Source organism: Ostrea edulis, chromosome 7 (assembly GCF_947568905.1).
Source record: "Ostrea edulis chromosome 7, xbOstEdul1.1, whole genome shotgun sequence".
Lineage (NCBI taxonomy): Eukaryota > Metazoa > Mollusca > Bivalvia > Ostreida > Ostreidae > Ostrea > Ostrea edulis.
The window spans coordinates 42,250,421-42,276,565 of record NC_079170.1 but is presented as its reverse complement, the minus strand read 5'-3'; the positions used below and the strand labels follow the sequence as shown (position 1 = coordinate 42,276,565).

General features: G+C 34.6%; 1 protein-coding gene across 13 annotated transcripts in view; it reads left to right on the top strand.

Annotated features, from left to right (window-relative positions):
* The window catches only part of LOC125653491 (FERM domain-containing protein 4A-like), a 60,569-nt gene that overhangs the window by 17,934 nt on the left and 16,490 nt on the right, over positions 1–26,145 (top strand). For 7 of the 13 annotated variants that reach the window (XM_056144458.1, XM_056144452.1, XM_056144460.1 and 4 more), the window contains exons 2-11: positions 9,128–9,193; positions 11,678–11,772; positions 14,832–14,924; positions 15,356–15,440; positions 16,678–16,757; positions 19,230–19,313; positions 23,204–23,269; positions 23,887–23,944; positions 24,601–24,687; positions 25,945–26,021. In XM_056144458.1, the coding sequence (XP_056000433.1) occupies positions 9,128–9,193; positions 11,678–11,772; positions 14,832–14,924; positions 15,356–15,440; positions 16,678–16,757; positions 19,230–19,313; positions 23,204–23,269; positions 23,887–23,944; positions 24,601–24,687; positions 25,945–26,021 (791 nt within the window). Of the gene's footprint in view, positions 1–336; positions 463–926; positions 2,890–8,060; positions 8,419–8,460; positions 8,749–9,127; positions 9,194–11,677; positions 11,773–14,831; positions 14,925–15,355; positions 15,441–16,677; positions 16,758–19,229; positions 19,314–23,203; positions 23,270–23,886; positions 23,945–24,600; positions 24,688–25,944; positions 26,022–26,145 lie in introns of those variants that run through there. The other 6 variants (XM_056144457.1, XM_056144451.1, XM_056144453.1 and 3 more) reach the window with 5 other exon arrangements.

Here is a 26,145-nt window from a genome sequence, read left to right as displayed (position 1 = left end):
TGAAAAAAGGGAGATGTCTCCCACTGAAAAGTGAAGTACATGAGCGAGACGCTCAGTAAAGCGAGGACGGAGTACGGCAGTACTCCTGATCTAGTGTATACGAGTAACTAATCTCCGTCCTAAGAAGTTTATAACGTCAATGGGATCATCTTGAAGAATGTACTTTGTTTAATATCATGTCAAGCTGTAATGTTTCAGTTGTTCATAGAGCATGTGACCATGAAAAAAATTAATAGAATGAGCTGTATGACGAATATCAGCAAGAAAACAATTTGGTAATCAATTGAGAATTGAATCTGTTCGATATCATCTGTTGCCATTGAAAATCAATACAGACAAAGAGAGTTATCTTCCTTCTTATACACTGTGTGCATTGAGATGTTTGTGCTCTTACGTTTGGTGAGGAGTGGATGGGTGTTCAGATGGAAGTCTGGAGAATCAGTGTTTGGATGATAATTTGAGGTGAAATTTAGAAATATTGTAATAAGGATTTTATTTTTCATTTCTAAATTATGCCCCTTGATGATGCAGATAGGAACTTTAAATGATGTTGGTTTGCTGATTATAATAGATTGGACGTGGCTTTCTCTAGCCAGTATCATTATACAAAGTAACTCTGCATATGATACTTACCAGAGGAAGCCATGTCCAATTTATTGTACCTTTCCCACCCCAACACTTGTTTGTCTGTCTCGCTTCATCAAAGGCTCATACTGCATATTTTCAATGTTAAACAAAAAGTTAGAAATATCTTTCTGAGTCCTACCTTTGTAGTGGGGAAGAGTTAATTTGAGTGCCATGACTTTGAACCAAGATTATTAATTTAAGTTCAAGGTCATTGGTTACTGTAATATTTGGGAAACATGCAACTTTGACACTTCCTTGATTTGAATTGGTGATGGATTCTCATAGTTAGGACTACAGAACAGCATATGAGTGTACATGTACTTTGAAGTTGACATTTTTGTGAGTACACTGATCCAAGTCTATTACCTTATTAAGTCTAGATTCATTATTGGAATCTAAATATTGTACATGACACTATAATTACTAATTCATTGTATGATATCAATCTTTACATCATACAGATCTGTGTAAAACAGACTTCTTCAGTTATACTCCTGGGATAATGGGACCCAGAAGCATGTGCTGCTATTTATGTACATCTTGTAGAACCCCAGGGAATGCAGGATTATATATCAACTTTGATTTGTTCACCAGCACACTGCAAATACTAATCACCAATTCATACATTATCAAAATGTTGGCTCTTAATAACTGGCTCCTAATCAGCGCGTTGGTGTATTTATATTCGAGGTATCTCTTGCGGATCTGACAACACCTACAGATTCTTTCTGATGTATTCCTAGCCCATGCTAATTTGTACGCTGTGCATGCTTTTGTTTTTGAACTCGGATTTACGCCCAGGCTTGGGGTATATATTCGTGTTTTACATTTGTTATAAAAATCAACCTGCTCTGCACGATGACCTTCTGACCTTGTGCTTTATGGTGGAGAGCAAGTGGAAAATCCGAGAGAAATAGTATTGTCAGTCGGGGAAAGTTTGTGTATTGACAGCTTATGGTACATGTGAAGGTTTAATCACAGTGATTGGTGTGGTAGACTGGATACAGGATAAGTGTTGTCATGGATGGGTGTTTGTGATTCCAGAGTTATGTTATTATCACTGGTTTAGGAGCTGCTGATGTCATACGTATTGGAGTTCAAGATTGAATATTGTGCGTGATGAATGTTGAGATGCAAAGTTTATAATGTTGATGAATTGCATTTAACAAAGTTGTGAATTAATTGATTTGTATGGAAAGTTTTTTTTTGTTTTTATTTCGGTGAATATGAGAAAGTGTACTGACTTACGGTTGACAATTTGGAAAAAGTTACATATTTTTTAAGGAAATGTAATCGCTGTAGGAAACATTTTCTGAAGAAGTGGAAGATAATCAATTACACAATACAGAAATTAGAATTACGCAAAGAAACGTGAATGTCCAATTTAGTTGCTGCAACAGGGAAGAATTTTCGGGACCTATTGATATATATGTTATGATGAGGAAGTAGAAGTTTAGGTGAAGGGGTGCCAAATTGATGAATCAGCGATAGCAGAAAATGACGAGGTTACGATCTCACCAGTCGCCTGAGATGATGAACAGGTCTTCAGTTTACAACGTGGGGGCCATGTGTGTTTTACACAGTGGATTCTTGTTTTTAAATTGTGATGTTCTTTAGATTGAAAAAAAAATGCCAATGGATTCACTCATTATTTATACTAGTGTAATAATTCTAGTGGAAAGTGTCCACCTGTTTCAGGTGTTTTGAGACAGTCCCTTATGAGTTAAAGGTAGGTACTGTACAATGGGCCACTGGATTATGACCAAAAAGATAAAACTAGTATTGTATTAGGAAGGGACATTTTTTTTTTAAATTTAAAAATTAATGTTGTTAGTTTTGACATTGTCAGTACTGTGTTCATTGAGGAGTAGGGATTGAGCAGTCGACTGTGTGAAGCAGACGGGAGTACTACAATGCATGTCGGTAGTCGTACGCATATGAAGTGTTTTATATGTCATTAAGTCCTTTTTAATGACGGAGCAGAAAGACACCAGTCTGTTGTTGTCCTGTTACAGCCTCTGAATCCTAGTTCAGAGGGAAGGAAATGGAGAGGAACTTATATTTGTTTTGTCTGCAGTGTGATATGTAGGACTAATGTTGCCACTGTGAAATTTGAGAGTGGAATACACAGACGGTTTTTAGTCCCAGAACATATGCGAAATTTGAATTTAGTTCGCTGATTGTTGATGATTATCAGATTGTCGTTGTTCAGCAATTGTGAAAAAAATGTCCAAGGCTGTCCGTCGTTTGAGTAAAGTTTGGGTAAGTTTGATTTGTGCTTAATAAAAAGAGTCATTGAATTTTAGAAATATTGACATCATTACATAATTTAAACTCAGCATGTTCAGAGGAATTTGAGATAGAAATGAAATGATTATATTAGATACGGTAGAACATTTATGTTTTTGTGATTATGACCTGAATACTGCGTTTGTAGGCTGACAGTCTATCACATACACGGTTCATATACATCTCAATTATCTGAGTGAGTAATGATGACACATTAAGAAACACTGGAGCTTATCAGCTTCCATGACGGTTGAAATGGTGTGCCTGCACTTATATTCTTGATTTGTTTGGGGTTCCTGTGAAAGAAAAGTTATTATAAGTTAGCTTGTAAAGATCAGCTTAACGTCCATTTGTCATATTATTTACATACAAACTTCATGTGAACTAGGTATTATAATAAAAGACCATGACAGTTGTATAAATTCAGCAGTGGTGGAGATTGTCTGATTATAACTCCACAGACATTTTAGTGATCATCTGACATGTGTACAGTTGAGACCCTCGGGCACATTGACATTCTGAAGGATAGGGTGAGAAGTTTGTCATTCTTGAATTGATGAAAAAAAAACATTTAAGAGAGCAAGATTGAAGAATGTCTGTGTGGGCTTACAGTTTGTCTGAAAGACAGAGACATTATTGAGAGACTTTCGAACAGCCACATAGACAGACAGACAGACAGATGAAGATGGACAGACAGACAAAGTAGAGTTCTTAGAGCTATTGAAAATAAAGGTTAAGTGTATGTAAATTGTGTAAATGGGTCAACAGTTTATGTATTCAGTTAGACAGACTGTTTTGTGTAAGGTTTTTAGGTGTGACGGAATATGATGATAAACATTTATAAACAGTTTATTTTACCAATTGATATTAATGAGAGAATTCTACATAGATATAAAAATTAAAGTAAGATTTGAAATTTCAAATCAGAATGAATGCAGAATTGGTTTTTTAATATTTTGGATCTCCTCGTTGTGGAACAACATGAATGTCTGATATCAAACTCTTCATTGTGTAATTAATGATCACCTGATATCAAACTCTTCATTGTGTAATTACATGAATGCCTGATATCAAACTATTCATTGTGTAATTACATGAATGCCTGATATCAAACTCTTCATTGTGTATATAATTACATGAACGCCTGATATCAAACTCTTCATTGTGTATATAATTACATGAACGCCTGATATCAAACTCTTCATTGTGTAATACACGAACGCCTGATATCAAACTCTCCATTGACGTGTAACTACGTAGACAAGTTGATGATGAGAGTGTTGGCGAAAGCAGCTCACGTAGATAATTTCATGATCTCACAACACTGATGATATCTAGTTAGTAAATAATTTCATTGTCTCACAATATAATCCTGATATCTGTAGTTAGCAGGTAACTGTTGTCTCACAAGACTTGATATCTGTAGTTGACAGATAACTGTTGTCTCACAAGACTTGATATCTGTAGTTAGCAGATAACTGTTGTCTCACAAGACTTGATATCTGTAGTTAGCAGATAACTGTTGTCTCACAAGACTTGGTATCTGTAGTTAGCAGATAACTGCTGTCTCACAAGACTTGATATCTGTAGTTGACAGATAACTCTGTTGTCTCACAAGACTTGATATCTGTAGTTAGCAGGTAACTGTTGTCTCACAAGACTTGATATCTGTAGTTGACAGATAACTGTTGTCTCACAAGACTTGATATCTGTAGTTAGCAGATAACTGTTGTCTCACAAGACTTGATATCTGTAGTTAGCAGATAACTGTTGTCTCACAAGACTTGGTATCTGTAGTTAGCAGATAACTGCTGTCTCACAAGACTTGGTATCTGTAGTTAGCAGGTAACTGTTGTCTCACAAGACTTAGTATCTGTAGTTAGCAGATAACTGTTGTCTCACAAGACTTGATATCTGTAGTTAGCAGATAACTGTTGTCTCACAAGACTTGGTATCTGTAGTTAGCAGATAACTGCTGTCTCACAAGACTTGATATCTGTAGTTGACAGATAACTCTGTTGTCTCACAAGACTTGATATCTGTAGTTAGCAGGTAACTGTTGTCTCACAAGACTTGGTATCTGTAGTTAGCAGATAACTGCTGTCTCACAAGACTTGGTATCTGTAGTTAGCAGGTAACTGTTGTCTCACAAGACTTGGTATCTGTAGTTAGCAGGTAACTGTTGTCTCACAAGACTTGATATCTGTAGTTAGCAGGTAACTGTTGTCTCACAAGACTTGATATCTGTAGTTAGCAGGTAACTGTTGTCTCACAAGACTTGATATCTGTAGTTAGCAGGTAACTGTTGTCTCACAAGACTTGATATCTGTAGTTAGCAGGTAACTGTTGTCTCACAAGACTTGATATCTGTAGTTAGCAGATAACTGTTGTCTCACAAGACTTGATATCTGTAGTTAGCAGATAACTGTTGTCTCACAAGACTTGGTATCTGTAGTTAGCAGGTAACTGTTGTCTCACAAGACTTGATATCTGTAGTTAGCAGGTAACTGTTGTCTCACAAGACTTGATATCTGTAGTTGACAGATAACTCTGTTGTCTCACAAGACTTGATATCTGTAGTTAGCAGGTAACTGTTGTCTCACAAGACTTGATATCTGTAGTTACTTTTTGTCTGTTACTGGTTATCATGATATTCAGGACTGTACTGTCATTCTGAGTCATTCATACCTTGTGATTTAAGTGTAATATATATCTTACAATTTAGTACAAGAATAATTCCATGCTACCATATTGCCAATGGATGGTAATGATATTATGGAAAAATGCCATATACTGTGAATTGATAGTTTATATATTGATCAATAAGATTTTGAAATCAAATCTGATAGAGTGTTATTGTACATATGTGAGATTATTGTCATTTATTTGAGCTATATTATATAGATATTCCAAATCTGATATAGTGTTATTGTACATATGTGAGATTATTGTCATTTATTTGAGCTATATTATATAGATATTCCAAATCTGATAGTGTTATTGTACATATGTGAGATTATTGTCATTTATTTGAGCTATATTATATAGATATTCCAAATCTGATAGAGTGTTATTGTACATATGTGAGATTATTGTCATTTATTTGAGCTATATTATATAGATATTCCAAATCTGATAGTGTTATTGTACATATGTGAGATTATTGTCATTTATTTGAGCTATATTATATAGATATTCCAAATCTGATAGAGTGTTATTGTACATATGTGAGATTATTGTCATTTATTTGAGCTATATTATATAGATATTCCAAATCTGATAGTGTTATTGTACATATGTGAGATTATTGTCATTTATTTGAGCTATATTATATAGATATTCCAAATCTGATAGAGTGTTATTGTACATATGTGAGATTATTGTCATTTATTTGAGCTATATTATATAGATATTCCAAATCTGATAGTGTTATTGTACATATGTGAGATTATTGTCATTTATTTGAGCTATATTATATAGATATTCCAAATCTGATAGAGTGTTATTGTACATATGTGAGATTATTGTCATTTATTTGAGCTATATTATATAGATATTCCAAATCTGATAGTGTTATTGTACATATGTGAGATTATTGTCATTTATTTGAGCTATATTATATAGATATTCCAAATCTGATAGAGTGTTATTGTACATATGTGAGATTATTGTCCTTTATTTGAGCTATATTATATAGATATTCCAAATCTGATAGAGTGTTATTGTACATATGTGAGATTATTGTCATTTATTTGAGCTATATTATATAGATATTCCAAATCTGATAGAGTGTTATTGTACATATGTGAGATTATTGTCATTTATTTGAGCTATATTATATAGATATTCCAAATCTGATAGAGTTATTGTACATATGTGAGATTATTGTCATTTATTTGAGCTATATTATATAGATATTCCAAATCTGATAGTGTTATTGTACATATGTGAGATTATTGTCATTTATTTGAGCTATATTATATAGATATTCCAAATCTGATAGAGTGTTATTGTACATATGTGAGATTATTGTCATTTATTTGAGCTATATTATATAGATATTCCAAATCTGATAGAGTGTTATTGTACATATGTGAGATTATTGTCATTTATTTGAGCTATATTATATAGATATTCCAAATCTGATAGTGTTATTGTACATATGTGAGATTATTGACATTTATTTGAGCTATATTATATAGATATTCCAAATCTGATAGTGTTATTGTACATATGTGAGATTATTGTCATTTATTTGAGCTATATTATATAGATATTCCAAATCTGATAGAGTGTTATTGTACATATGTGAGATTATTGTCATTTATTTGAGCTATATTATATAGATATTCCAAATCTGATAGAGTTATTGTACATATGTGAGATTATTGTCATTTATTTGAGCTATATTATATAGATATTCCAAATCTGATAGTGTTATTGTACATATGTGAGATTATTGTCATTTATTTGAGCTATATTATATAGATATTCCAAATCTGATAGAGTGTTATTGTACATATGTGAGATTATTGTCCTTTATTTGAGCTATATTATATAGATATTCCAAATCTGATAGAGTGTTATTGTACATATGTGAGATTATTGTCATTTATTTGAGCTATATTATATAGATATTCCAAATCTGATAGTGTTATTGTACATATGTGAGATTATTGTCATTTATTTGAGCTATATTATATAGATATTCCAAATCTGATAGAGTGTTATTGTACATATGTGAGATTATTGACATTTATTTGAGCTATATTATATAGATATTCCAAATCTGATAGAGTGTTATTGTACATATGTGAGATTATTGACATTTATTTGAGCTATATTATATAGATATTCCAAATCTGATAGTGTTATTGTACATATGTGAGATTATTGTCATTTATTTGAGCTATATTATATAGATATTCCAAATCTGATATAGTGTTATTGTACATATGTGAGATTATTGTCATTTATTTGAGCTATATTATATAGATATTCCAAATCTGATAGAGTGTTATTGTACATATGTGAGATTATTGTCATTTATTTGAGCTATATTATATAGATATTCCAAATCTGATATAGTGTTATTGTACATATGTGAGATTATTGTATACATATCTTTATCTGAGGAAAAGAGACATTAAAAGTATATATACAGGTAGGAAAAGTGAAAGAGAAAGTTAAAATGTACAGCACTCGTCCATATCTACAAGTGCAGTGGTTTGCAGCTTGAACACCTAGATATTTATGACTATACAACAAATTTTGACACCCCAGATTTTATAGACACTTGGCATATGCCTTTACAATGGATACATTGTAACTTGGTTATGGAGCTCGGGTTACCAATATTCGGTTACATAACAATGTCTCTCACTGCTGAAATACAGTAAAGGACTATCTTCCTGATTATGGAGGGGGAGGATAGCAATTCTCTGGGACAATTGAGTTTCTACTGGTTTGGTCACAACAACTATCTCCATGTTCAGGTAAAAAGTTAGTATAGATAGGTGTAACAATGACTGGCTACATGGTGCTTGTTTGTTGGGAGTGTGGAGTAGGAAGTTGTAGTCATTCTCATTTCTTTAAATGACACATAACACATTTTCATTTGAATGTACCATGGTCCCGTTTGGGCTGTCTGTGAGTTTTGAGCAATCTGTATAGATTTTCATGTTCATGATGCTACCAAATTATATTTTCACTGGGGCAGATTGAGGTATAGAAATGATTTTTGTTTCAAATGAATCTGAAGAGCATTTATCTCACAGAAAGAAGGGGAAAATTTCTCTGGAAAGGCCATCTCCCATTAAAGGACTACATGTTGTATGTTCTAGTATCAATATGGTGAAGGAACTTGTATTGTTAAAACTCTTCAGTAGTGCTTAAACAATGATTTGACCTCATCCAGGGCAGTTTTAGAAGTAAAGAACTCCTGTTCATGTAAATTGATTACATAAATCTGAATTGAGTTACTCGGTATTGGGTCTGCTAATTGCTGACTATTTAACGAGACATTTTAAATTATTACAATATAAGACTAGACAATGGATAATTAATACTTCATTTTTGCATACACAGTGATTAAGGGTCAAAACTGTGTATTGCGACAGAGTAAGTTTTGGTTAGGGATTTTAAACCATTATTTTAACAACGAATAAGTGTTTGCACAAGAGTTGTACATTGTCATTTTCTTTGCTTTCAGATGAATGAAGGCCGCAAGAGTCAAATAGTCCTGCCAGATGAGCGAAGGCTTGACCTACTGATCCAGGTAAGAATTACCTACAAGTGACGAAATTAAAACAATAGCATGTGGAGTGAGGTAAATCAGGCCCCATAATAGACCTGCAAGGCATTTACTGCTTGGATGGGCAGGGACCGTCTCCAAAGTCCAAAGTCCGTGGTTATTAAGTAGTTTTACAGAGAGACAAAATTGAAAGATTGTTTAGTGGGATTGTATGTGCATATAGAGGGATGTTTTTCTTTTAATGATTCTCTCCCCCGGCCCTTTCAATCCATAATTAGAAAACCACTAATTATCTACATTAAGGAGGTATACTACATCATCATAATGGCTGACATCCATCCTTTCAAACATGAATGAAAATATGAATATCAGCAATATTTGTTTATTCCTTTTAGATCTGATTGCATAGTCTAAGATGGATAGTTCAGTCTGGTAACGTGTCGACTGTGGATTTGTAGATCATGTGTTCAAGTCCAGTAGGGGTTTTGGATAATTTTTCAGATTACTTTCTACTGAAACTGCATTTTTGACTTATTGAAGTAAATTTGAAAGTTTTCAATTATTGTACATATCCTCCACTTCTCATTCATATCAATGATGTAATACTCCTCCTTAATTCAACACTGCTTGAAAGACTTTATAGGAGTGTTCAATTCATTTGCACTTGATTCATTCAGATGCATTCGTATTTAACCTTGTCATAGACAGTTTATGTGACAGATTTAGAATCTTTCCGTAGACACAATTTATCTGACAGATTTAGAATCTTTCCATAGACACAGTGTATGTGACAGATTTAGAATCTTTCGGTAGACACAATTTATGTGACAGATTTAGAATCTTTCCGTAGACACAGTGTATGTGACAGATTTAGAATCTTTCCGTAGACACAATTTATGTGACAGATTTAGAATCTTTCCTTAGACACAGCTTAATATGTGACAGATTTAGAATCTTTCCGTAGACACAGTTTTTCTGACAGATTTAGAATCTCTCCGTAGACACAGTTTATGTGACAGATTTAGAATCTTTCCATAGACACAATGTATGTGACAGATTTAGAATCTAGACACAATTTATGTGACAGATTTAGAATCTTTCCGTAGACACAGTGTATGTGACAGATTTAGAATCTCTCCGTAGACACAGTTTATGTGACAGATTTAGAATCTCTTCGTAGACACAGCTTATGTGACAGATTTAGAATCTTTCCTTATAGACACAGCTTAATATGTGACAGATTTAGAATCTTTCCCTAGACACAGTTTATGTGACAGATGTAGAATGATCTTTCCGTAGACACAGTGTATGTGACAGATTTAGAATCTCTCCGTAGACACAGTTTATGTGACAGATTTAGAATCTTTCCATAGACACAGTGTATGTGACAGATTTAGAATCTTTCGGTAGACACAATTTATGTGACAGATTTAGAATCTTTCCTTAGACACAGCTTAATATGTGACAGATTTAGAATCTTTCCGTAGACACAATTTATGTGACAGATTTAGAATCTCTCCGTAGACACAGCTTATGTGACAGATTTAGAATCTTTCCCTAGACACAGTGTATGTGACAGATTTAGAATCTTTGCCATATAGACACAGTTTATCTGACAGATTTAGAATTGCAGTTTTTTCCCATGCACTTTAAGTCTTCTCATAATTAGAAACAGGAAGTCTGGAAGATAGATATCATATGAATACAATGTACTTACAATCACAGACTTCAGACGAGAGAAAATGGAAGTGATTACAGAGCTTGGTATAGACTAGTGGTACTAAGTGTAAGGATGTGCGAAATTGACTATAATTAGCTGGTTTCTGGAGACAGGATAGTTCTGCATACTTAAAAAAAAGCATGGAATTGATACTGAAGTTTGAAATTTAGGTGGAGTCACGTTTTTATGATATCCTCTTATTTTTTTTTCAAGTACAGATTTTGAGACGAGAACAAAAAATGATACATTAAAAGATATTAGTCTTTCGTGGGACTGGATTTAGACATGATTTGAGAAGCGTGTAGAGATAAGCTTGCTGAAGTTATTTCTCTTTAGATGCGTTCACATTTTAATGTTTGCAGCCCAAGATCTAGTTGCGTGAAGATTAGTTAACTATAACTGACAGTTAGCGTGCCATTAATAACTCATATATTTATATAGTGTTAACTGCAGGGTTCAGGTTAATAAAGCTTGCTGGAGTTATCTCCATTTGAATGCATTTATCATGTATGTGTTTGAAGCCCAGGTTAAGGGGATATACTACATCGTCATACTGGCTGACTTCACATCAGATTTTCTCTGGTGTGTTATTCCTCCTTAACATCCCAAGACATGAAGTTTGCTGGAGTTATCTCCCTTTGAATGCATTTATCATTTCTGTGTTTGTAGCCCAGGTTAAGGAGGTATACTGAATGACTTCCATATCAATCTCTGGTTTAACATCCCAAGACATGAAGCTTGCTGGAGTTATCTCTCTTTAAATGCATTATTATTTTTTGTGTTTTTAGCCCAGATTAACATCTCGAGACCTGCTAGATCTTGTGGCATCACACTTCAAATTAAAAGAAAAAGAATATTTTGGTTTATGTTATCAAGATGACACGTAAGTATAGCAATTTAAACAATTATGGAATGTTTGAAAAATGAAATATTTTATGAAGTTTAAAGGAAGAAATAAAAAATTCTCTGACTTGAAATTTGATATAAATACCATGTACAATATTACTGAAGAGGTGGATGTCTACTCATAGAAAGTGAAAAAAGGTGACTTATAATGGAGTGGTTTGTCTACCGCTTCTTGCTTTTTTTTGTTGGTTTATGCCGTGAATGATTTGTGTTGTGTTTCAAATTAGCATAATTGTGAAATCAATGTCTGGTTTCTGGAAGACAACTCAAGAGCCCTTCTGAAAGAGGTTTCTATAAATTTGGTCAAATGATGACCTAGATAAGAACTTGTGTAAGAGGGTCAATTACTTCAATTGGAAATTGAATCGGAAATTGTTTCCGGAAACTGTTATTACTGAAGCAACAAATTAGGAGAGTGGATTTCTCTTCACTGAATACAATGTAATAAAAAAGAGCCTACTGTATAGACAGACATTTAATCCTGAAGAAAAAGTAAAAATTCAGCGAAGCATTGCTAATGCTAGAGACTTGAATTCATGTATTTGTCTGAGCACTCAATGATAGGTAGTGTTGTAACCACCCACATTTAACAAGGGCACGGAATCAAGAGTCTTTCTGATTCAGACCGTGGAAAATCGGAGCAGGTAAGCATGTTATAGAAGGGAAGGGGGGTCACGGATAAGCCACGGGAGGGGTCCTCAAGTGTGTGTGTGTATTAGGGGAAGACTTAGATATGACTACTTGGACCACAAAACACGTTCTGGAGAAAGCAGTAATAATGAAGCGAAAGTAAAGTCACGTGAAAGGTTTAGAGAGTTGGGTGGAGTTAAGTGACCTATTGATAGATGCCTAGAATCAGATAAAACATCAGGACCTCACCTGGGGAGGAGACATGATCACTGTATCAAAATTTGCTAGATCGACATGCTTTTGAAAATAATCTTAATGGAAATCAGATAGAGTTTCAATAGATAAAATTCCAATCCAATCCACCTCTGACTCAATTTCTCTACATACACATGTTCTGTTTAGAAATTATAAATGCAGGCTATAAGGAGATTATGTTTATTTATAGATGTCATTTGCACGTTTGTTAAGATCACATGTATGCAGTAAAGTTTGGAATTTCAAAATTGTTTTCATTTCAAAAGGTGTGGAGGGAGCAAACAATGGTACATTACCAAGAGAAATTTAAATCCTAATTCACCCTTGTTTACATGTGAATTCTGTTTGTGATATTTTTGATCTATAGGTAGTGTTGATTTTTACGGTATTGTGAAATTTAAAGTTTGATAAAGAAATATTTAAGACACGTTGATACATTTGTATGTTTTATACGCATATACTCATTTGATATTTGTTCAGAAAGTTTTTATATTGGGTGAAATGAACTCGGTCCTGCGATCACATGACGTGTGTATTGACTGTCCCATCAATGAATTTCTTTAGGAAATGAGGACACTGGTACCTATTTAAAGTACACCCCCCAGTATGATGAACTATAGAAAGTGTGAATCAGTTGTATAGTAAACACACGCATGTCCTGGTGTGTCTCTCTCTGTGGTCAAGTAAAACAGGAACCAATCTGAAACATCTCCATTTTGATTGGATGTTAATGATAGCGCAGGCTTTCTGTGGCTGGAAATTTGTGAATGAGCTTGAGACACTATTCGGAACTCCGTACTTGTATATTGTGGTTCTCCACAAACACCAGTGTTGTTGTTGGATAAAAGGGGAAATTTTGTCATCATATCAGCTCTCTAATGAGCTTGTTTTGGTAGAGAAGGCATTTATTTGTACATAGTTCAAAACAACACCGGCTCAATGAACATTCTTGTGAAGACATTTGGGTGAAAATTTTAATGAATGACTCACTTACTGTTGTCTTAGAGGGACTGTACTTAATTTCTACGAGAAAGTGAATGGTAAGAGATAAAAAATACCTGTAGTATATAGATCTAATTCATATGTTCATTGCTTTTCTGAGAATCAGCTCAGCTCCTTCTGAAATGATTGTGATATCAAATCTTTATCAGGAAAGGAATTTTTAAAAACACTGATTTATATTGATAAGTCAACATTTTTACAGAGTACAAGTGGCAAATTCTGATCATTTTCTGACAAACTCTGAAGTCTTGCATCAATTTAGTAAATCCCACCCCCTCTGAATAAAAAATTTGGATTTTATGTCTACAAAAAGTGACAATTTGGCACGATCTAATTATTCGTGGACACATCCAGCCGTTCATAAATCTCCACTGACATAGGCAGTGCATTAAGACTGTACATCTCTTTCCTTTTGATTTGCTTAATTTAAGTTTACATGTCTCCACAAAAAGGGGAGGGGATGAAAGAGAGAGTTTTGACCCTTGCGACCTTCCAAGGTCATAGGAGTTGAGATGGCTTTGTGTTCCTGCCTGTAAATAGATAAAGGGTATTCCAAGGTCGTCTGATAGATGGGGTGTACTAGGAGTAAGGACAGTCTGAGCCAGCACTTTCTTTTGAAGATGAATAATGGTGTACCCTTTAACATTTGTTGTTGATGATACATATACATGTACACCTGGAATCTGTAGGACTTAATTCTAATCCTTTGGAGTGAGTTTATCGGTAACGAAATGGATTTATTTGCTTAAAAATTGTGTTTTAGGACTACACGTCATGAACATTAGTACTTTGAAAATCAGTAACCTAAAGTTCAACTGTTTGATGTGAACTGGTGTTAATATCAGTGTTTCAGATTCGGTTCTGGTGATTTTCTGTCTGTTCTACTGTGGACTGGAGTATTTCGTAGGAGCAGAACCATGCCTGCTCAGAATAAAACCCATGCATGCATATATGATTCTGCAGGTTGCTCATTTAATTGACCAGCTAATCAATCCCATTATAAAATGCACATGGGCCTACATGGTTGGTTGACCAAACTCTATGGTGATTAATGGGCAGTGTCTGTGTGAACAGGTTCAGGGATTTAAACAGTGTGACCATTCTGATCTTTGTATAAGGACCATGTTTTATCTATAGTTTTATTTACAGTGGACATCTGAATTGGTTGAACTTGGACAAGAGAGTTTTGGAGCACGATTTTGTTCGCAGGGCTGGAACCCTTATATTACTATTTGGAGTTAGGTGAGAAAATTTTTCAAACCGTTTGATACAAAAACATGTAGATTCATAAATATAGGTAAGGAATTTTTTATTGTGTAATTTAGCAAGAAGTACAACTCATGAAATTTATTTTCATATTTCTGAAATACATGTAAAGACACTTGATCATCCATCCACTCATGGATTTGTGTCCTCACAAATTGGCATATTTGATTCATTTTGATATAAGTACTCGCATAAAATAAGGAATCTACAGTGATTCTTGACTTCAGTCAATTCAGAGTTTGACTTTGTAGATATTAGTGGATAAAAATGAAGTCTCTTCTTTAATTGTTTTAATTTCAAACACAGCTATATATATACTCTACATATGTTACCTGTAACATAAAAATTATATTATTATTGAATCATGGAACACTTTGTATAAGTCAAAGTACTTTTTTTATTTGCAGGTTTTATGTTCAGAGTATATCTGCACTCCGAGATAGTCAGACTGTTGAAGTTTTCTTTTTAAATGCCAAGCAAGCAATATTTAAGGTGAGTTGAATTTTCAGCTGTTGATAGTATCTGAGTGTTTAAGGTTTGAAGCTGTTTTAGATTACAATGTCAGCCTCATGTACAGAGGGTGAAGTTTGTTATCAACTCAGTCAATACGGGCGATATCCTTTCTGTGTGTGTATCCCTAATACAGTTAGAATTTCATGATTTCTTCCTATGGAAAGGAGGGAATATTAGAAACATTGCATGTCTTTCTGTCTGTCCCACATCATGCACAGGTCAAAACAATGTTAGACAGTCCCCTTAGTACAGACTTTTCCACAGCATGGCCAGCTGGGTCTTGAAGTTAAAGTTAAACAAGGGCAGTGTTTAGACTGATGAAATATCGTAATAATTTTATATGAAAAGTGAAATGGAATTTTTTTTAGCTCAATCAGCAATTTATGTGCTGAATTTTAAAAAGGTTGACCTTTTGATAGGTGTATAGTATTTCCTGTGTTGGTCTTGATTACTATAAAGGTCAATAAAAAGAAACCCCGTTTGTTATTGTTTACATGTAGTAAACATCAGACATCAGAAAACTGTCAAATTGTGTGCAAACGTGTGTGTGTGCAGCATGTTCATTTCCTGTTGTCAGAATTCTCAGAGATCATTCCAGCATAACAGTTGCAGTGTGAAAATAAATTTCGTTAATCATTACCATATTTTCTCACAATTTGTTGTTTTGAAATGACTTTAATCTGCATTTAAAGCATGGTTTACTGGAGGCGATAAAATGTCATGTGTTGTTAGATGTTATGACCCATTTTCGGAAAATGAATAGCAAATGATGAAAACTGAAATATGCAAACGTTTTGTGTTGTACTGTTGCCAACAACTGAACTTACACGGGATTATGATTTAAATGGCACCCTCATTCACTTGCTAGTTTTCTGGACTTGAATCACAGATGGTGTAGTAGCAATCCGTTTTCCTGTCTGTGCCTTATCTGTTAGCAAACCACAGCAATATAAAAACAATGCCTGTCTCGTTTAACATGCAGTTACCTTATCTTGTAAACACACATAAAACAAACGAAACAAGATTTTTGTAATCTGTTGTACAATGCTTTCAAGGAGAGAAAAAGGCAACATTGTATGAATTTTGAAATGGGGAAAAAATGTATTATGTTGCATGAGAACTAGCGGGTTTCATATTTTAAGCGGTTTTGTCTGATTTACCGATATCGCTATTGAAATTGATATGTAGAATAAAGTAACGATTCTTTATTTCACAGGGGCAGATTGAATGTGACAGTGAGACGGTATTTGAGTTGGCAGCTTACGTTTTACAAGTCAATCAGGGGGACTACATTAGGTAAGAGATGTGTTTGAGTTAGGAATTTTACAAGTCAATCAAGCAAACTACATTAAGTGAGAGATATATTTGAGTTAGGAATTTTACAAGTCAATCAAGCGGACTACAGTAAGTGAGAGATGTGTTTGAGTTAGGAATTTTACAAGTCAATCAAGCGGACTACATTAGGTAAGAGATATGTTTGAGTTAGGAATTTTACAAGTCAATCAAGCGGACTACATTAAGTGAGAGATGTGTTTGAGTTGGTAGCCTAGGTTATACAAGTCACTTGGGGGGGGGGGTTACGTTAGATACATATGTAAGAGAGGTAGGTTACTCTATCTCAGTAATTCATCAGGGTGATTTGAAAAATAACTCACCTCGGTAACCCCACATCTCAGTAACTCCACGTCTCGGTAACCCCACACGGGGGGATCTTAATGAAATAACTCATCTCAGTAACTCCACATCTCAGTAACTCCACATCTCAGTAACCCCATATGGGGGGGGGGGGGATCTTAATGAAATAACTCATCTCAGTAACTCAGCAGTACAAACTTCACTCTTTAGAACAGTTTCAATTTCAAAATGGTTGTCATGAAAGTGTCAATTGTTGCTTGTTACAGCAAATCAGATTTCTGACCACAATGACTCTTGAATGATGGGAAAGTTATTCAAGTCACAGGAGAGATTTAGGGTCTGGAAATTCTCTTGTTAAAAAATTACAGTTATGGATATTTTGAGTTTGTTTGGACTGTTGATTAGTCTTTGTAATGGAATTGGGTGTTGGGGGTTCATGCACTTGTTTCTGTAAATAAAGTTATGATGTCTATATCTTAAGAAAGTGTTATTCTTAGCATATAGATGTCCATTGTCGGAAACCCAAGATTGGTCACACTTCTTTTACATCCCGTGGGACACAACGCTGATATTTTCGCATAACTCATTAAAATGCATGACCTTATGTGACCTATCGAGGACCAATGGGAATTGACGTAAGTGCCTCAACTTTCACTCAACAGATGAATCATTTGCGTGCAGCCTTTGTACAAATAAATTAAATTGAGTCTAATGCTGTCTGATGTGTTTCATATCGATTGTTAGACCCTTCTTGGCACACTGATTTTGGCTACGGATACATGTAAGTCCGTTTACCTGATCAAGATATGGGGCTCATGGCGGGTGTGACTGGTCGACAGGGGATGCTTTATCTCCTAAGCACCTGATCCCACCTCTGGTGTGTCCAGGGGTCCGTGTACACCCAACTCTCTATTTTGTATTGCTTATAGGAGTTGTGAGATTGATCACTGTTCGTTATCTTCACCTTTCATTGGGTATACAAACTCAACGAGTCAGTGGTCACGGAAGTGGATCATATGAAGGAGGAAAGAGATAAGTTGTAAGGATGTTTACATTTTGAATAGAATTAATTTCAAAACAAACTGATAAAGAATTTGTAAAGCATCTCGGTGAAAGCTTTGTAACTTGTCCAACTTACACGAAGTCAAAATCTTCACCTCGAAAGCCATGTTTTTCTATGCTCCTGAACACTGGAAATAGTGGGATTTTTCCTTGGTTGACTGTCGCAATAAGGAATAAAGCGACCAATCTCATAAAGAAGCCGAGATACACCTTCCAGCAAAAATATCAGTGTTGTGTCCCAAGGGAGGTAAAAAGAAGTGCGACCGACCGTGGGTTTCTGATGATGATAGACAGAAACAAATGCATGGGGGGTGGGGATTGAATCCATTGTAAATTTACTAGTATATCTGTCACCCAATGTTGTCGGCCTGGATGGTCCCCCTAATTGTTGCCAATGTACCCTGATTTATAGAAGGGGCTTCACGTTTTCTGCAGTTGGTTAACCAGTAGTACTGAGTGGTCTTCTTCATTGATAATTGTATCACTCACCCTACAGGCAAATTAAAACCTCTGATCTGTAGTTTACATCGCTAGAGTTCACTGATAGTCAGTCTCAGGAGTTGTGAAATAGAAGACCTGAATACACAAATTAAAACCTCTGATCTATAGTTTACATCACTAGAGTTCACTGATAGTCAGTCTCAGGAGTTGTGAAATAGAAGACCTGAATAACAAATTGGAATAACAAAATTTTGTGATTTTTGTGAATAGCTGCTGATGTGCATTAACTTACATTGATAAACATTAAACTGTATTTTCAAAGAGTCCTAATGATTGTAATCTCCTAAACTGACATTTGAATCCAGATCAAACAAATATTATCTAGGGGTTGGGATGATAATTTGATTATTTCTGTAAAAAAGTAACCCCAGGAAGTGGAGGTCATGCCACTCTGCTCCGCTGGTGGTGACCTAGTTAAACCAGCCCATGTACCTCCAATGAAATACAAGATAAATACTTACATATATTACATACATATGCAGAGTAATTGAAATAATTTAAGTGCACGTTTGCTTGTGGTTTTTCAGGGAAACATTTGATTAATTTGTGCAATTTTCTTGATTTATTTAGTGATGAAAACACGAGGAATGACCTCAAGAAATTACCAGTAATTCCTACCTACATTCTTAGAGAGCACCCGTCCATACAGTACTGGTAAGTAATTAGTGGTTTATACAAAGACAAATGATTGACCATAATACATAACTGCGTGGTCACACTGGACAGAACCCCCCACCCACCCACACCTTATAAAATATCTGAACTGTATAGTCACATGACAGTGGTCATATTAGGAGCTTTACTGCTCTGTGTGAAGCAAACATTTTAGAATTATTGATCGCTGGTAATTATTAATGGATATTTACACCGTGATGCGTTTTGTATGCAATAAAATGTATTTGAATACAGTGAATATCTGCAGTGCCTTTCATTGCAAATCTGCATGTTGCATGTTGTGAATTCTCCAGGGAGAGGAAGTTGTTGACTCTCAAGGTCGGCCACTACATGCATGTATTGATTTAAAAGTTAGTGATGGTGTTGTGACGAGCTGCACTGACACAAGGAAAAGTGGAGGACTCCTTTTTTTGTATTTGTCAGGACCCTAGTTGATAATTGCTGCAGATTTTGTAGTGAAAAATCAATTTTTGTGGCTGCTTTAATTGATGTGTCATAGGAGATGCGGGGAAAATTCTGTTCTTCTGGTGAATTTCTAGACAACAACAGTTGTTTAAATGTGCTCAGGAATTAACATTTCCAGGACCCGCTTGTGAGTCACTGAATGCGACAACTGCAAGCAGGAGAATAAGGACAGTATTATTAGAGAATTTTCAGGTATAGAATAGAAATTACTGATTGTCTTGTAATTTCAAGAGCAGTTGCAGGCATTTTTGCATGGCTTTTTAATGAGGATTCCTTTGGATGAGCATGGGTTTAACATGGTACTTAAGTCAGATTGTAATCTATTGTCCACCAGGAAGAAGTAATTTACTAGTGCTACTAAGGAGGCGTGTACCAGACAAAAAGAGGAAGGGTCAGTCTATCCCCCCTGCTGTGTGTGTTTACTAACTTGTAGATATCCTGTAAGCAGCTGAACATTTCCCTGCAGGGGGTGAGATAGGTATGATCTGCCTGGGCAGTATTGTGTGCTGTGACATTTTCATCACTTTTTGATTTAGATTGATACCTGGGTTTTACGGTTCATTTGGTTCATTAGTGTAAATCAGTATGTGACTTCAGACCCTAGAGGCAATTCAGATAAACATTACGTACATCATGTTATCACGATTTTAAGAATTTCAGTTCTTGGACTTGAATTTCATGACATTTTCAATTTGACATCAATTTCCATGCATGTGAAATCAACATGATTATTAAGCATGATAAGTAGTGCTTTTGAAATATTTTAAAAAGTTCGAACAATATTCAGCATATATAACATAATCGTAATTTTTTTTTTTAAAGTACAGAGTTCAATGTTATTTAGTACTATTTCAGATATCCCCCCCAAAACATCAGCAGATTGCATTTAAAGGTTAAAAAAAGTATAAAAAATGGACAAGTTTATCTGATACAGGATTTTCCCATCCAAAACTTCCGATGCATTAAGATAAGATTCACAGCTTTCTAGACTTAAAAATTCTACTTGGGGGAGGCTGAGAAAGTTACAGCAAAATCGAATATTTGCGAAAGATCATTGTCATCGTCATAACCATTGCATCATCATAATCATTGACATCATTATAATCATTGTCATCATCATAATCATTGTCATCATTATAATCATTGCTGGGAAAAGATTTCTTGATCCTTGATGATAAATCTCAGTTTTTCATACAGATCAATCTATTTTTGGACAACTGGCCTCAAGACCATAAACTGAGAATGGAGTCTAAATTTTGAATCTAACTTACCTCTGAAATGATTTTTATAAGCGAATAAAATCTTCAGTATGTTTGCATTTAATTTTTGTTTTTTATAAATCAGCAGTTTTTTTTTTTAAACATCTGTGCCAAATAAATCTTAATATATAGAGTTTAAGTAATCAAAATTCTGGCTAAGATCAAGTCTCAATTTATAGTTTAGATGATAAATAAGGTAAACCTTAATTTTTGTGATGAGAAAAGTACATTAAATATACTAAGATAGATGTGTTGTCTCCGTATTATCAAGATTTTTGCTATCATTGTAAAACTCCCAAATCTCCAAACCTAAGAAGATAAATCTATTTGAATTATTACATATATATTAAGTCATTAGCAGTTAGATCTAGGGATGAAAGAAGTCTGTATACAGACACTTCAGTGGAGAGGAAATGAGGTTTCTGATGGTTCCTGTGTGAGATTTTGGAACAGGCAGGTGCTTCTTAATTTTCTAAGTGTCATGCTTTATGTTTGAGGGGGTGAGGGCAGATGAGAGTTGGGTAAGATCTGTAGAGATAAGTGACATGAGCTCTCAGATTGGCCATCAACACATGGATGATTGCTACACTCTGATGAAAATCTCCCAGATGTGTTTTAAAAAAGTATCTGGAGTTGAAGTCAAGAATTTCAATTATCAGTTGCAGCCTGGGCTCACTGTTTGGGGCTATCTCTGGTGGAGATCTGATGATTTCCTCATTCATATAGTCAAAGGTAACCCGCGGGTCTGATTTTGTGGGAGTCTGGGTGAGGTAAGATCAGAGGACGATATTGTGTGTTTTAACAATCTATCTTGAGCTGTGCAGAACTCTTTTGATGCTTGAATTGTGAATCTTCGAGACACTTGGATAAACATATCTTAAAAGGTTGATGACTTTAGGAGAAGAAGGAAAAAGTGATAGTATGATTTTTATTGCAATTTGTAATGGTTATAATCTGAGAGGACATTTTCTGTCTGGGTATTTGATCAGTAACTGCGGATTTTTTTTTGTTAAACGTGTAAACTGGCGACATACGTAGGTGTTTCGTGTATAAACATTCTCCTGCCCCTGGGCATCATTGGGCCGTAGATCATGCATAGACCTCACATTCCTTCTATATCGGCAGGCAATTACAGCTTTGATCAGTGAATACATACCGACCTTTAATCGGTAACATGTCTGAAATTGTCCACTGCTATATCGTTTGTGTGTAATTTTCTCTGGATGATTTAGTTGAAATTTACATAATAATCCTGGTGATTTACAAACGTGCTGGAGGACTGAAGATTTTGGAGTTGTGTGAAGATCGATCCGTAAGTAAAACGGTGAAGTATTTCCACTATGTATGTGCTGTATGTCTGGGACGGACGTAACCAGCGAAACATGCTGCTGAAAGTGTTTAACAGTTTGACAGTAACGTAACCTTGGGCTTTGTTTGTTTTTTGGTTATGGACTTGTACAAATTTAACATGTATGATCTACTTCAAAAGGAAGTGTAATGATTTCTTGGACAAAGACCTCAGTAGGGTTGACCAGTCTGTAAAGCTCTAGACCATAGACTCTGTTCTGAAAGTGATGTTTGACAAGCTTGAGCCAGTGGGTATTTAATTCTCATTTTATGGACTACATTTCAGTGTTGGGGTTATTTGTCAAAATAGCCCTAAAATAATATGTCAGCATTGTTTGTCCACCATTAAAGTGTCAGTATCTGTGTTCAGAAACCCCAGGTATTTTACAATTTTGTAATGTTTGTACCAGTCCAGTCAGGTTTGCTTGAGAGGGTTTTTATCTATGCTCATATATTCTATTGTTCACTGGTGAGACATATTCAATGGCTGCTTTTGGACATTTATAATGTTAATTGTTCCCTGCTGAGATGAAAGGGATGAACCTGGTACCTGAGTTTACCACCCTTAATGTTTTTTGTTCTTATTTATAGCTCTGTCTTATTCTCATGAACTCTAGTCAGTTATGGAATAATGAAATGTTCCGGACTCTGTTCCTATATTTTGTGAATATCCGTTATTCCGTATGCGCGTTTTAGTGTATACAAGTTTGACTGTGTACAACATGGGCTGTGTGTCATCAAGATCATACCTTTGTCATTCATCGTCTTCATTAAGACACTAATTATTTTTCTTTGCAGTGAAGACAGGGTGATATCATATTACAAGAAGATCTCGGGCTCCACTAGGGGACTCTCCATAGTTAAGTAAGACTCTTATTCTGATTTTATGATGATGTAGATCATTAAACAATATAAGGGAATTTTTATGGCAATATTTCTTTCAAGTGCAGGTAAATATGAGAACTAATTTGTGTTGTGAAACTAAAAACAGTTTTGTTATTTTATTAAATTCTTTCCCTTTGATACTGTTAAAATCAGTTCATGTGCATACAATTCAGGGGTACAGCTTCAGCTTAATTTTGTTTTAAAGCATTAAGAAAATATTGACTTTGTTCAGAGTAACCCAACAACATTTCATGTGTTTTGTTTGTGTACAGCATTGGCCAGGCAATGTCTGCCTTGTGACTTAAAGTTAAGCAGATTCGACTGCTCTCATGCAATACATTGAACTAGAGGTTTAAGGAGTTTGATACATATTTTATGGGAAGTGTTGCATTATTTAATTATTTTGTACATAATTTGCTCAATTCGATCTTGTAAATATATTTCAAGAGGCATGCAAGTTTGTGTATTTGTGATAAAGAGTAATAAAGTTCAGAACATTTTGCAAAAGAATGTAATGTGGTCTTCGGACATAAACTGTATATGAAGAAAACTGTTATCATTTTCTCGTGAATCTTATTTGTTTTCTTTTGTTTCAGTTATCTCTCTATTGTTGAAAGTTTACCAACTTACGGAACCCATTACTATGAAGTTAAGGTAAGTTATAGACTCCATGAAATTTATGTCGTTAGTAGATCTAATAGGTAAGACTAAGAGAAGCAGAGACTTACTCAATGAAGACTAGTAGCCACTGAGATCCGATGTTTCTGTAAACACCTGCCACATTGTATCACAACTACTACAGAAGCTCCCTGTAGTTAGACAGAATAGCTGTGGAGGAACCAACACAGATAAATATACCTGACAAACAGTTGTACAGTTGGACACTTGATCAAAGAGGAAGCCCGGGTCTTATCTGGGTTTAAGTGGGGGGTATGTCTTTATGAGCTGGATCACTGTTGATATGCTAGATCAGTGTTCCTCTCAGTGGCAGCAAGCTCCCCACTGACAGGGATAATGGAGAAACATGCATTCTAATCATAGGGTTTCTCTTGGTTATGATTCCAAAGGAATTAAAATTGTGAATATCAAGTGAATGAGAGATAAAGGAGAGAGAGAAAGAGTGATGAAGGAGAGATAAATTCTACATTCTGGTGGAGTTGGGTGTCAAAGAAAAAGGACCTTCCTTCTGTGTGTGGTTATTTGGATCACAGAGAGCAAGACCACTCCCCATTCTTGTGGTGAGTGGAAGGAATTAAGATGGATTTAATGGCTGTCATCTGTATTGAGTATCTAATGTTTGATTTTTAAAGGATAAAAAGGACCACCCCTGGTGGCTGGGACTGAGTTATAAGGGCATTGCTGTGTATGACAAAACAGACAAAACTACACCCAGAAAGGTACGTGATTGATAAAGTTGTAAATAGATAATTAGGTACAGTAATTAATAGATTTGTAGATAAATAATTCTGTATACCCAGAAAGGTACAGTAATTAATAGATTTGTAGATAAATAATTCTGTGTCTCCACTCTAAGCAAGACATAAATTATCGTTATTAAAAATAGAAATTTGATTGGACTGAGTACTTACACTTTGATATGTACAAGAAAATCACATGAAATTAGCTAGTTGAAGGTTAAAGGTCATTTATGTTTTATACTAATTTGACATATCATACATGTAAATTTTATTGCAAGGATTTTTGTTGTTGATAGATTCAAGGTGCCAATCCTTATATCACCAACACAATGAAAATGAAGTGTTGTATACATAGATACATGGAATTCTGATAATAGATCTTTTGCATTAATTCACTAGAACTTAATACATGTACTTTGTAATAACAGTTGAATTGATATGTAAACAATATAGCCAAAGGGCTCAAAAATATTTTCTACACTTCCGTAATCAAAATCATAAAGGCTTTGAAATGTTTGATATATATATATATATATATATATATATATATATATATACATGTTTGTATGTATCATGTTTTATGAAATTGTTATAGTTTTTTTTTTTCAAGGATAGTTTGAGTAATAGCATACTTGATTTCTGAACATTTTCTGTAAATTTCCTGTATATATTGTTTTGTCTAGATATGAGGAAGAGCTTGATTACTCCTACAAATTTAGTTGTTGTGTTTAAATTCATCTAAATTAAGTTTATTTTGATATGTGTATTGGCAATTCACTGGAATCACAAGTTTTATTGCTTATTCTTGGAAATCCTAAGGAAATGATGTTAATTACTTTTGAGTTTTTTAATGTGTAACAACTTTATAAAAGGACATTTATATAAACATAAATTAATATCTGTCCTTAATGCTGTGATGCATGCAAAAATATTGTCCATTACAAGTGCAAACACTTTGCACATGATTGCAGATTGTCAGTTATTAATTATGGTAATTAACTATTACCATACAGATAGACCATTCATTCAGCAATGCCACAGATATTGGGGATTGTGGTTTGAGTATTTTCTAACTAGGTAAATTCTAATGTTCTAGTGAATGTGGATGTAAAACCGCAATATGAATGAAATTAACGACACAGCATTGACAGGGGAAAAGGCGTGGGATTATGAATTATTTAAGCATTAAGTGTATCATTCATTCTATGTGAAAGGTCAGTGTCTGTTGTTTTTCAGGTGTTTAATTGGAAACAGTTAGAGAATCTATACTACCGAGACAAAAAGTTCTCCATAGAAGTCCACGATACAAAACGGTATGTAACACAGGAAATATCGAAGACGTTAGGCTTTCTATACTTTCAAGGTAACTGTGTTGTTTGTTAACTTTAAAAACGCAGACGTGTTGTGGTAGAAATTAGTCAGATATTGTATCATTAT